Source organism: Rhineura floridana, chromosome 2, assembly GCF_030035675.1.
Source record: "Rhineura floridana isolate rRhiFlo1 chromosome 2, rRhiFlo1.hap2, whole genome shotgun sequence".
Classification (NCBI taxonomy): domain Eukaryota; kingdom Metazoa; phylum Chordata; class Lepidosauria; order Squamata; family Rhineuridae; genus Rhineura; species Rhineura floridana.
The window spans coordinates 174274246-174287461 of NC_084481.1; the positions used below are offsets into that span (position 1 = coordinate 174274246).

Below are 13216 nucleotides of genomic sequence, written 5' to 3' on the forward strand. Positions count from 1 at the left end.
TGATCTTGAATGATAGGCATTTTAAATTATGATAATAAACTATTTAGGGCTTTAAAGTTTAAAACAAAAGCTTTCAAACTGACAACCATTGTATATGACATACGTTTAGAGAAAAACCTTTGAGCCCTAGAAGATTCTACATCTGCAGAAGAGGTGCTATGTTTGGAATGGGTTTCAGTTTCTGGGCTGTCTTTAAAGGCAGCTTCATACAGAGAGCATTGTAGTTGCTTAGCCTAGAAATAACTTGCTGTGCATAACTTAATCCATGTCTGCCTTCTCCAGAAAAGGTTGCAGCTGGCAAGCCAGACATGTCAGGACCATCACTGACATTTAGAGGTTAAAAAGCATAATAACAAGATGAAACACTTTGGTAATTTTCTTCCCAGAGGACATAGGGTATAAAAGTACTTTTCATTCTTAGATAGACTCTTTAGGAAAGACTAGAAACTCATACCCTCACTCCATGAGGAGGCTCAGCAGGATACCATGGTCAATGGTACCAAAAATCACTGATGGATCAAGGAGAATCACCAGGATCACACTTCCCTGTCCTCCTCGTGGTGCAGGCTGTACGTTAGGTCAATTTAATACAATTACTTGTACTGTTGTGTCATTACATTAAGTAATGTTGTGACCCAGTAAGAGTTATTGGGGCAATACATCTTACACAAAACAGATTAAACCTCATTCTCTGAAGAGCAAGCTGAGTACATATTTTGCTGCTACTACTTAATGGTTTTACTGTTTGTGATTTTTATTATGATCTTTGGGATTACAAAAGTAATAAATAAATGTGGCATATGTACATACGTGCACATGCATGCACACTCACAGACAGATATTGGGTAGGGAACCTGTTGCTGGACTATATAACTCACATCATCCCTGACCATTGTCTGTGCTGGTTGTGGCTGATGGAAGTTAGACCACAGGTTTCCTACATATATATATTATCCAACAGTGTTGCTCAGGTGATGCTAAGGCTTCTGTTTGCAGAATGAGAAGGGAAGCAATTTTCAGCAGTTCTCCTACCCCCCCTGAAGCTCCACATAACTCCCCAAATCTGTTCCAGAGAGTTAGGGGACCAACCAAAGCAGATTTAGGGGAAGCATGTGGAGGAATAACCATTCATCAGCTGAGTGACAGGAATACAGCGCATATCATTACAACTGTTTTCTCCTAAACCTTGCACTGTTTCAAATGCTTCAAGTCTAGTGTCTGGCTTGCTTTTTCCATTTTCTTTCCTTTACCTCAGTATTTATTATTATGTATAGCATGTCTTCATGTTAGGTTCCTTAGAAAAATACATGAGAAATACTCCTATTCCCAAAGACCTTTGAACGTAAAAATAGTGTAGAAACAAGAGAGGGAGAGAGGCCAAAACAAACATAAGTAGGAAATCTGCAATTTGATTGCCTGACTTTGAAAAAAAGAAAAACACCATAAAACAGCTTCTGGGGCTTTGATTTTATCAGTAGTGTGTGTGTGTGTGGGGGGGGTATCCTTCCTCTGGTGCAGTTTTTTCTAACCTTTCCCTTCTCCCATTTTATCCTCACAACAGTCCTTTGAGGTAGGTAGAGATAGTGATCGGCTCAAAGTTATCCAGTGAGCTTCACGACTGCTTGGAGATTTGAACCTAGGTCTGCTCTGCTCCAATAAAAATCACAGCTCCCAGAGTTAGTTTTAAAGTAAAATTGAAGAATCTTCTATATTTTGTCTGTTTTGGTGGTCTTACCTTTATTTAATCAACTCATTTGAAAAATCAACTCATTTGAAATGTAGTGTTGGACGAGAGCTTTGCGCATACCATGGACTGCGAAAAAGACAAATAATTGGGTGTTAGAACAAATTAAACCAGAACTGTCACTAGAAGCTAAAATGATGAAACTGAGGTTATTATACTCTGGACACATCATGAGAAGACACAATTCACTAGAAAATACAATAATGCTGGGAAAAACCGAAGGGAGTAGAAAAAGAGGAAGGCCAAACAAGAGATGGATTGATTCCAGAAAGGAAGCCACAGACCTGAACTTACAAGATCTGAACAGGGTGGTTCATGACAGATGCTCTTGGAGGTCACTGATTCATAGGGTCACCATAAGTCGTAATCGACTTGAAGGCACATAAGAACAACAAACCTTTATTAACGTCTAGCAACATTTTTAGAGAATGCATTTAACATGTTTCAGGGGAATTTATAAAACAGTAGGGCCCTGCTTTACGGCGTTCCGTTTTCCAGCGTTCTGCTGATGTGGCGGCTTTCAATTAGGGGGAATTCCCCGTTTTAAAGCCGATTTTGCGCTTTTGCGGCATTTTCGCGTCATTTTTGCGCAGCGCGACCCATTATAGTCAATGGGTTCTGCTTCACGGCGGGGGCCTGGTGCCTAACCCGCCGTGTAAGTGGGGCCCTACTGTATGTATTAAACAAGAAAGGAACTTCTATTTCTGCTCAAACTAGCAGTACATCTTAAGACTTGAATGAAATTGCAGTCTTTGGCCCAAAGCCACAGAGCTGTAGGTGGTTATCAGCACTTGTAATGTAAGTCCTGGTTCCAGTGTAAGTACTAAGGAATTGTTCACGCTAGTAAATCCTGCAGTCATATGAATGTTAAAATTTTGCATGTGCTTTCACTAGTGCAAAAAAAGTTTAAAAGTGCCATTTGTCACGTTGGTTAGATTATTCATTCTGATCTATTCTTGGATTTACTTCCATCTAAACTTAAGTGACAATTTACTTCAAATGAAGATCTCTATAAATCGAAGAGACTCTTTCTGCAATCAAGATCAGCTTGGCTTCAGTGCTTTGTGGGAGAGGAGGACTTGCACTTGCTACTTTTCTGATAGTTTTAAGGAGGAATGCAAGTTTAATCAAAGGGCTTTCAGTTCTCTTGACTTTTTGCTTATGTATAAGAACATAAAAGAAAAGCCTGCTGCATCAGGCCAGTGGCCCATCTAGCCCAGCATCCTGTTCTCAAAGTGGCCAACCAAACGACTATGGGAAGTCCGCAAGCAGTACCTGAGCACAAGAGTACTCTCCCCTCCTGTGGTTTCCAGCAACTGGTATTTGAAAACATACTGCCTCCGACTATGGAGGCTGAGCATAGCCATCATGGCTAGTAGCCATTAATAGTCTTATCCTCCATGAATCTGTAGAATCCTCTTTTAAGCCCTCCAAGTGAGTGGCCATCACTGCCACTGTGGGAGTGAATTCCATAGTTTAACTATGTGCTGTGTGAAGAAGTACTTTCTTTTGCCTGTCCTGAATCTTCCAACATTCAGCTTCATTGGATGTACATGAGTTCTAGTGTTATGAGAGAGGAAGAAAAGCTTTTCTCTATCTACTGTCTCCGTGTCATGCATAATTCTGTACACTTCTGTCATGTCACCTCTTACTCGCCTTTTCTCTAAACTAAAAAGTCCCAAATGCTGCAACCTTTCCTCATAGGAGCATCATTCCATCCCCTTGGTCATTTGGGTTGCCATATTCTGAACCTTTTCCAACTCTACAATGTCCTTTTTGAAGGGAGGTGACTAGAACTGTACACAGTATTACGAATGCAGCCACACCATAGATTTGTATGATGGCATTACGATATCGGCAGGTCTTCCCCCAGTACCTTTCCTAATGATCCCTAGCATAGAATTTGCCATTTTCACAGCTGCCACACCATGGGTGGACATCTTCATCGAGCTACCCACTACAACCACAAGGTCTTGTTCCTGGTCAGTCACTGCCAGTTCAGACCCCATGAGCGTGTATGTGAAATTAAGATTTTTTGCTCCAATATGCGTAACTTTAACCTTGGTTACATTGAGTTGCATTTGCCATTTTACCACTCATTCACTGAGTTTGGAGAGGTCCTTTTGGAGCTCTTTGCAATCCCTTTTTGTTTTAACAATCCTGAACAATATCGTATCTCCAGCAAACTTGGCGACTTCACTGCTCACCCCAACTATAGATCGTTTATGAACAAATTTAAAAGCACAGATTGCAATGCCAATCCTTGAGAGACTCCACTTTCTACACCCCTCCTTTGGGAGAACTGCCCATTTATTCCTACTCTCTACTTTCTGTTTCCTAGCCAGTTCCTGATCCACCAGAGAACTTCTCCTTATTCCATGACTGAAGCTTACTCAGGAGTCTTTAGAAAAGTACCTTGTTGAAGACTCCTGAGTAAGCTTAACAGTCATGGAATAAGAGGAGAGGCCCTCTTGTGGATCAGAAACTGGCTAGGAAACAAAAAACAGTAGGAATAAATGGACAAGTATGATGGCTAATGACACATACCTGCTATTCATATTACAACACTTCTTAAAATAATTAAATTACAGTACCTAGGGAGTAAACCATCAGTAAGGTACAAAAAATGAGGGGTGTGAATGGAACATCCTTCTTTCTCTGGTTTGGAACCCCTTATCTCAGAGTCTTAGAACAGAGGGAAGGGGAGTTCATGTATTTGCACCTCCCATGAAATCTCTGCTTGTGCTCTAGGAGACTGCAGGTGTTCTACCTAAGTTCACTTCTTAGACTTTTGACCACCCAATTCACCGTTTTCCAAATTCTTTCCCATTACATAGCATTGAAATATGACACATACCTTGTAGATTTCCTAGAGTGATCTCTTTGAGGTTTCACAGTACCTAAATCAATTTGAGACGGGGCACTACAACTCTGTCAGTTGGTCCCTGATCAATGTGAGCCCTGAGTTGTTTTGCTCCATGGAGCATTTTGTATATTGAGTTTTTGCAGAGTTGTCTTGCTTGTTTTTAATTGTTGGTGGCAATTGTTGGTGGCAATTTTTTATTGTGTTCTGGTGTTTTGCTATTAATCTTGTAATACTATATGGAAAACAGATTCTTGAATTTTGTTTATTTGTTGTTATATTTTGAATCGTTATGGGATGACAGTGTGGTTTTTGTTGTATATTTTGCCATTTCTATGGGTTGTAACTTCCTTGAGTACAGAGCCGGCACCAGACGGTGGCCAGGTTGGGCCCTAGCTGAGGACCCCTGGGTCCCAAGGGGCCTCTGAAGAGCCCCTCCTTAGGGTGGGTGGGTAGCACTCCCTTCTGCGATTCACTGCAGCATTGGCTCCTGACCCTGCTGCAGATCGCAAGAGGGAGCTCCCAGGCACCCCCCTACTGCTGTGCAGGTCTGCGACGCCTGCCTGAATGCCCTATCTACCTCTCCCTTGACGTAAATGCTGATTGTGCTGCGGGTGCAAGCCTGCCATCAACCAAGATGGTGGCTGAGGTTTCCCAAAGGGGCTGATGCCCCTGCCGCCATCAACCAAGATGGTGGCAGAGGCATCAGCCCCTTAGGGAAGCTTTGGTCACCATCTTGGTAGATGGCAGGCATGCACACACAGCACAGGCAGCATTCACCAAGGGAAAGGTAGGTAGGTGGGGCATGCGTGTGGGTGCCAGGCCTGGGGCAGGCTGGTGCCCAAGGGCCCCAGCATGCCTGGCCCCGGCCCTGCTTGAGTACATTAATGTAGAGCGGTGGTATACAAATTAAAAATGAAATCAGATGGAGCCACCAGTCAGGTGCATATGCCTCCATCCCAGTATAGTTTTCTATGTCCGAACATCTCCTTGTTCAATAAGTCACCTTACCACAAACAGATCTATTAGTTGGCCAAACTGGAAGTTGGAAAATGTAGCATGGAGTGTGTTAAATGTTTGTAATGTTCCTAACAATGAATTGCTTAATATTTTCAGATTCAGAAGGAAACCCATGTAAAAATTACCAGTTGCTGAAGGTAACATTGACCATGCATCGGCTTATTATCTCCTCCACTGAGATGCTGCGAAAACTAATTGATCTATATCCTTTTAAACATTTGCAGTTTGTGCATTAATTACTAATAAAGAACCTATGATAACAAAGGATTTCGAAGTGGTGTGCTGGTCTCATTCCAAATCTTTTTGGGAATGGATGTCACCCAACAGTAAATTCTTTAAATGTTTCTGATTAAACAAATCAGGTCCTTAAAATTTTCTTGGTCTTATTTGCTATATATTATTTTTATCTGATTCAGTAGCTAATTTCATTTCAGTTATTACTGAATCAGCAGCATATGACATAGTCGTAGTACTTTTGAGTTTATTTGCAAATGGAAATGGCAGGAAAGGAGAACTGGGCTAAAAAGGGGAAATTTTCTAATGGTAAGAACTGTTCAGCAGTAGAACAGACTGCCTTGGGGGGGGGCTCTCTTTTGCTAGCGATATTTAAGCAGAGGCTAGATGGCTAGATGTCAGGGTTGCTGTAGTTGCATCCTACATTGCAGATCCTGCATTGAACAAGGGCTTGGAGTAGATTAATTTCCAAGGTTCCTTTGAACTTTGTGATTCTTAGAATCCTTAAAAAACTATAACCAAGCAAGCTTTATCTGCTTCAGAATGAAAGGCTCATGTTCCTTTCACAAAGTTTTTCAAAGCCATTTGCTATCAATTTCAACAATATTCCAAATCAAACCAGGCTATATAACAGACATCAGAGGTAGCTAACATGGTACCCTCTAGTCCCTTACTACTGGCCATGTTGACTGGGGCTGATGGGAGTCCAACAAGATCTGGAGGATACCACATTTACTACCTGATATAACTTATTGTGTTGAAGTATACACCTAGTCAGGTGTTATTACCACCACCCTTTCTTCAGTGTGTTGAAGATAATGTTGGTTCGAACTGAGGGTTCTCACAGTAAATTGAAAGCAAGATCCATTGGCTTTTGCATTTTCCTGCATGTGTGGTTAAGGGAATGGATAGGCATGAACAAATCTATTTCTGATCTGTGTCACTCTTTTATGTGTTTACTTGTAAGTCTATTTGACCTTGTGTTTGCATTAATCTGCAATTTTCTAAAAAAGTGCACATGAAAATTCACACTGAAATATTTAGTTTAAAATATAATTTCTCTTAAAATATTGCAAGAGTTGCATAAGAACATTTGGGAATTGCAAAACTAGTAGACAATTAAGTTCCAGAAACACATTCATTTGAGAGGCACTGATCAAATTGGTTCATACTGGAATTTGCAGAGATCAAATTCATCAAGCATCCTCAAGCATTTGAGGAAGGGCCAAGGCTCAAAGGTAGAGCAACTCCGTTACATGCAGAATGTCCCAGATCCAATCCCCAGCATTTCCAGTTAGGACTGGGAATGCCTTGTGTCTGAATCCCGGAAAGCTGATGCCAGGTAGTGTGAACAACATGAAGCCCATTGGATCAATTTTTTGACTTGGTATAAGGCAGCCTAATGCTCCTGTCCACAAGCATGGGAAGAAAGTTCGTGAGCTTCAGGCATGCTCACTGAATGGAGAGGTGGGAAGGGGCCATAGTTCAGAAATATCCAAATATAGGTGCCAACCATATTTTAAATATCTGTTTGACTACTTTTATAATATTATGAAATATTCCAGTGCAATTGACTTTTACTCCCTCATTCAGTTAAACTTGCTCCTTTTCTTGCTTCAATATTCAAAGACTGATGAAGGGTTGCATAAAGCAAAACACAAATTTCAGGGGATTTTTATTTGAGAGGAATGTTGTAAGATCACCCTCTGGTCTTGGCAGTATTTCAAAGTATTTTAATTGTATCCATTTATGGGGTTTGCAGTCAAGCTGAAGCTCAGTGGTAGAGCACATGTTTTGCATGCAAAAGGCCCCAGGCTCAGTCCCTGGCATCTCCAGGCAGGGCTTGGAGAGAGATCTGTGTGAGAGACCCTGGAGAGCTGCTCCCAGTCATTGTGGTCAGTACTGAGCTAGATGGGCCAGAGTTCTGATTCGGTATAAGACGGCGTCTGTGCTCAATGTACCAGATGCAGATGTGCCTCTACAGTGTTCCCAAGTAGTATGCTTTACTTCCTCCTGCATTTGGAGGGAAAGTGAAACATTGTATTTGGGTTCATGTAGAGCTTGGAACTGAACTTGCATGGAGTAAACCCAATTTCTTAGAGAAGGGCTGTAGGTAGAACATCTGCAGAAGGCCCCAGGTTCAATCCCTGGCATCTCCAGGTAGGGCAGGGAGAGAACCCCTGTCTTGAAAGACTGAAGAGCTGTTGCCAAGTCAGTGTAGACAATATTGAGCTAGATGGACCAGCTATGATTGCTCTACAGGTATAATTTCTTCCACAAGATATTTTAACAAATCCTAATTTTTAAAAAATCCAAATCTATTTTTTCTTGGGTTTTTTTGGGGGGGGGGAGTGGGTTATAAAATTGATCATGGCTAAAGTTTGGTTTTATCTCCAAAACAAATGTTGTTTGTTGTTTGTTTTTATTCACTATCAGTTTCTACTAATTTCAGGTCATTCTGAGTGCAAGATAGGCTATGTTTCTTATCATTGGACCCTTGGCCATAGCTTTCAGTGTGCTGGTACATGCTGCTGAAATTGTGGATGCTTCACTTCTCCTTTGTTGCTGTTGTGTTATCCCAAGCTGAGTCATAATATGGCTTAACATGACATCCAAACCCAGGCTTGTGGTTTGTTTTTCGCCAAACAAACCATGAGCTGTAACCAAACAAGGTCATTTTTATCCTTTATTCTTTGCCAAACAGGTGTCAACTCTGTTCTTTCAAAAATTGTGTATTAGCACAATATTCTGTTCTCATTTAAACAGTTTATCTACAGTTTTAATATTTTCAGATGGCATTTTATGAATTTCCTTCTTTTCTATAGGCTCTTGATATACTTTCCTTAGCAGTTGCTTACATATCTAGATGCTTTGGAAAATAATAATTCTTTGCTTTGCCAAAAGATATGTTACCTTGTAAGGTAAGAACACATTTCTTTTTTTAACAGGTGGCTTCTTAAATAGAACTTGTGATGAAAAATATTTTATTGCTATGTATCAAGTGTTATTAAAGAAGGAGGTCTTTCATATGATGATTTTTAGGGCAGTAAATAGACATTTATTGTGCAGTTGTTGCTTATCAGTTGTGGCAAATCCAGACATGGTTCTTCATCTAGGCTTACTTTTCTGTGGCTCGGCTTAATTTCAAAAGTCCTCTGAAAGCAATCAGTTCAGACCACTACAAAGAGCAATTTGTCCCCCCCCCCCAAGGCAGCCTGCAGGGTATAGAGGAAGAAGAGAGAGGGAAGGATGTGGCAGTAAGAAATAAATAAAAGAGGTAGCCTCCTTTTTTCTGGCTCTGCCAACTGCTGGCTTCATCCCTACCCACCGCTGGCATGTGGCCCCTGATTACCCCCAAGGGAATGTGGACCTCAACAGAAAAAAGGGGCAAACATGTTCTGTATTATGTGGTTACGCACAAAGTTTCAGATATTCTGGAATTTAGTGTTGTCAGAAATGGAAAATATTCAGGGTTATGACCTTCCAAAAGACCCTATAGTAGTACTATTTGGGGTATCTTAAGGATATCATACCAAAGGAAGATATAGAAATAACAACTTATTTAATAACAGTAGCCAGAATGATAATATGCTGGAAATGGAAAATGCCATAATTCCTTCTGTAGATTCCTGACTAATTAAAAGATGGGATATGGCATGCATGGTTCAACTAAGAGATTTAGTCAAGGTACGAGAGAGGGTTGACAGCGAGAAAACACTTTATAGAGGAATGGAGTTTGTTTATTTCCTATTAGAATGATATTAGAATTAGAATGATTAAGTGTAAGACTCCGTAAATCCATATTTGTTATTGGGAGGAATTTAAAAGCTAAGAACGGAGAGAACACAATAGAAGAGTAAATGAGCTGGGGCAAAATTACTGATGAGTTTTTCTTTCCCCCCCCCTTTCTTTCTCTCTCAGGGATGTAGTTTTATTTAATTCTAGTTAATGATTAATTGATGATGAAATGGGTGATAGGATTGATGGTTATTAGATATTAGATATTAAATTCTGTTTATATGGATATAATTATTATGTAATTGTTCCTTAGAGATCACAATGGTAACTAATATTTTAACAGTAATTCTATTGTAAAGTATGGTAGTGAAATTTCTTTAATAAATATAAAAGATCAAAATGAAAATCTAAAGAAAAGAAAAAAGGGTGGCCAACCCTGATCTATAACTGTTTTGAATAATAACTGACCAGTGTCCAAAATTGTTGGAAGCTGGCAAAAATGTAGTCATGTAAGACACAGAGGGAGGTAGCAATAATATACAGCAGTCTATGTGCAAGAATACTTTACTTGTGCATACAGCATACAGCATACAGCATACAGCATACAGCATACAGCATACAGCATACAGCATACAGCATACAGCATACAGCATACAGCATACAGCATACAGCATACAGCATACAGCATACAGCATACAGCATACAGCATACAGCATACAGCATACAGCATACAGCATCAGTCCCTGACAGCATACAGTCTCAATATACATAGCTCACTGTTAACTCCATCCAACTTTTCCCCCCACACCCAACACATTCCCTCCTGCTGGATTTATAGGGCCTTGGGCTCATTAGTGGTTACAGCTGCCTGATAGCAGTAACCTGAGTCTCGTTATCTCCCTGGCTCTGCCCAAGAGTGGCTTAACCCTTTCCTACCTTGTTTGTGAGGGCAACTGCTGGCTCTATGATAGCCAACAAAAATTCCACTTTTAGGTAAGGTGCTTGAGTGTGTAGTGGTGACCTAATTCCAAAAAGTCCTGGATGAAACTAGTTATCTGGACTTTTTTCAATATGGAGTTAGACCTGGCTTTGGAATGGAAATAACAGTTACTATATATAATTGCTGATGGGGGCAGACAGCCAACAACATGTGACATCTCAGTTGAAACACTACACTGGATGCCCATATCGTAGCAGGCCAGGTTGATATACAAACTCCTTAAGGACCACCTGAGCCCTTATATTCCAGCCTGATCACTGAGATCATCCAAAGGAGTGCTGTTAGTTGCTCCCCTTCCCCATGTTACAGAAACCCAACTGGCCTCAACCAGCCATCTGTTTAGTGTTGCTGGTTCCATGCTGTGGAACCATTTTCCAGCAGAGATTCAGCAGAGATCCTAGCTTTTGACTTCCATGCATCTCTTCATGCCAACAGGCCTATGAAGTTATTTGAAATTTTCTTCAGTAGCCAGTCATTTTAATGATTATTCTGTGCTGCTTTTAAAGGTTTTTTTGTTGCTGTACACTGCCCTGATTTTTGTGAGTGGGCAGTATACAGACAGACAGATAGATAGATAGATGATTTTTGTCAGAAGCAAGATAGGGGGCATGTGCCTTTTGATACCATCAGTCATGGTATCCTGAGCAGCTAGGGTAGGGATAGAGGGAACCAGTTTCTTTTGGCTCCAGTCCTTTCTTGCAAATAGGCACTCACCAGTCACTTTCAACTGTGATTATGCCTGCTGTGTAAACTGTGATTATATTATTGGCTTGAGAGCCAGTGTGGCATAATGGTTAGAGTGTTGGACTATGACCTAGAAGACCAGGGTTTGAATCCCCACACAGCCATGAAGCTCACTGGGTGACCCTGGGCCAGTCACTGCCTCTCAGCCTCAGAGGAAGGCAGTGGTAAACCACCTCTGAATACCACTTACCATGAAAAACCTATTCGTAGGGTTGCCATAAGTCGGGATCGACTTGAAGGCAGTACATTTCTATTTTTGTGTTAAAAAGGAGGATTTTTTTCCACCAGTGGCACCAGTTTTGTGGACTGCTCTCTGTATTGAAATATGAGAGGCCCCATCTATACTGGCATTCTAGTGCTTTTGAAGAGACATAGGTTTAGACCAGCATCCTCCTGCTCTCCTGACATGAACCTCCTGTTTTGTTTTAATTGCTGTTTTAATTGTTACATTGTTCTAATGTGCTTTGTTGTACATTTTTATTGTGGATGTTTATTTTAATGTTTTGATGGAATTGTTTTATTGCATATTTTAATTATGCATGGCTATATTCTCTATAATTGGGTTTTTTAAAATTGTAAATTGCTTAGAAGCCATATATATATGAAAATGTAAAGGGACTGCCATCAAGTCGATTTTGTCTTATGGCGACCCTATGAATAGGGTTTTCACGGTAAGCGGTATTCAGAAGTAGTTTACCATTGCCTTCCTCTGAGGCTGAGAGGCAGTGACTGGCCCAAAGTCACTGAGATTGATCTGCTTCAGGAATTTGGATGAATGATTACCAGAGATGGTCTTTTTAATGCGGTACTCCAATTGTGCAACACTCTTACCAGGTACACATACCTGGCACAGACATTGTTATCTTTTCAACACTCAGCCCTGTGTTTTCATTTTAGGTTGTATTCTTTTAACCTGGCTATAATGTATTTTTCTGCATTGTCTATCGTGAATAGCCAGCCTTAGTAGAAAGGTGTGCTGGAGAGAGGCAAAAATGAATAAATGTTGTATAATCCTAGTGACATCTTTGGTAACAAATTATATCTTTCCAACTCTGTGTGTCTGCACCATTCATTTGGATCCTGACATCCATGGGCAGATGTTCATTCCTACCATGGAACGTTCTCATCTCCCCCTTCCTGCTGCAGCCCCTTGCACTGCACTAAAACTAATCCTGAGGGTTGGGGAGCATTCAGGAATAACACTGAACATAACATGGAGTGAAGAGCTGTATTAGGAAGTGCGGGATGGGCAAAACTCAACACCCTCCTTTGCAGAAATGCTGTTCCTCTGTTCACGCACTGCCGCTTTAGAACTAAACCATTGTTTTCTTTTTCTTGCTCTTTTAAATACTGTAGGAGCACTAATTTAGCTTTTTGATGAGCCTTATGTATGCAGCTGTGCAAAGCCATTCTAAGGGCCAAAGCCTTGTGACATTATTCACACATTAGGCAATTGCTTTGATTTTTTTAACCAGTTAGCAATTGTGGGGCAACCTGCTCCTGTTCAGGACTGCAATAAGGACAAAGGGTTAAAGCTTCCACCCCAGTGCCAAGCTAGATTGCCCCCCCTTCCACAACTGCTATTACTTGCTAATTGTGTGAATAATGTCACACCTGGACCTGGTTCAGTCACACTGGGTTCAGTCCTAAGTTTAGCAAAACTATGAACAACCCCCGCCCCAGCACCCTTCCATTCAGAAATCTCTTGATCCCCCCCCCGACTTTGAAGTTCTATGACTATGCAGTTCTTGAGATGCAAAAAAGAAATGGGAAAGGCAGCCAAAATATAAACAACCCTGACTTCATATATGTGAACTTGGGTCATGACAGTAGAAATCAGATTGTCTAAGTATAGTAAATCATTGTACCTTAG

General features: G+C 40.8%; 1 protein-coding gene across 2 annotated transcripts in view; it reads left to right on the top strand.

Annotated features, from left to right (window-relative positions):
• RASGRP1 (RAS guanyl releasing protein 1) overlaps positions 1–13216 on the top strand; it is a 93004-nt gene that overhangs the window by 38603 nt on the left and 41185 nt on the right. Inside the window, exons 3-4 of one of the 2 annotated variants that reach the window (XM_061611503.1) lie at positions 5724–5829; positions 8720–8782. In XM_061611503.1, coding sequence (XP_061467487.1) covers positions 5724–5829; positions 8720–8782 — 169 coding nt within the window. Of the gene's footprint in view, positions 1–5723; positions 5830–8719; positions 8783–10540; positions 10593–13216 lie in introns of those variants that run through there. The other variant, XM_061611501.1, reaches the window with a different exon arrangement.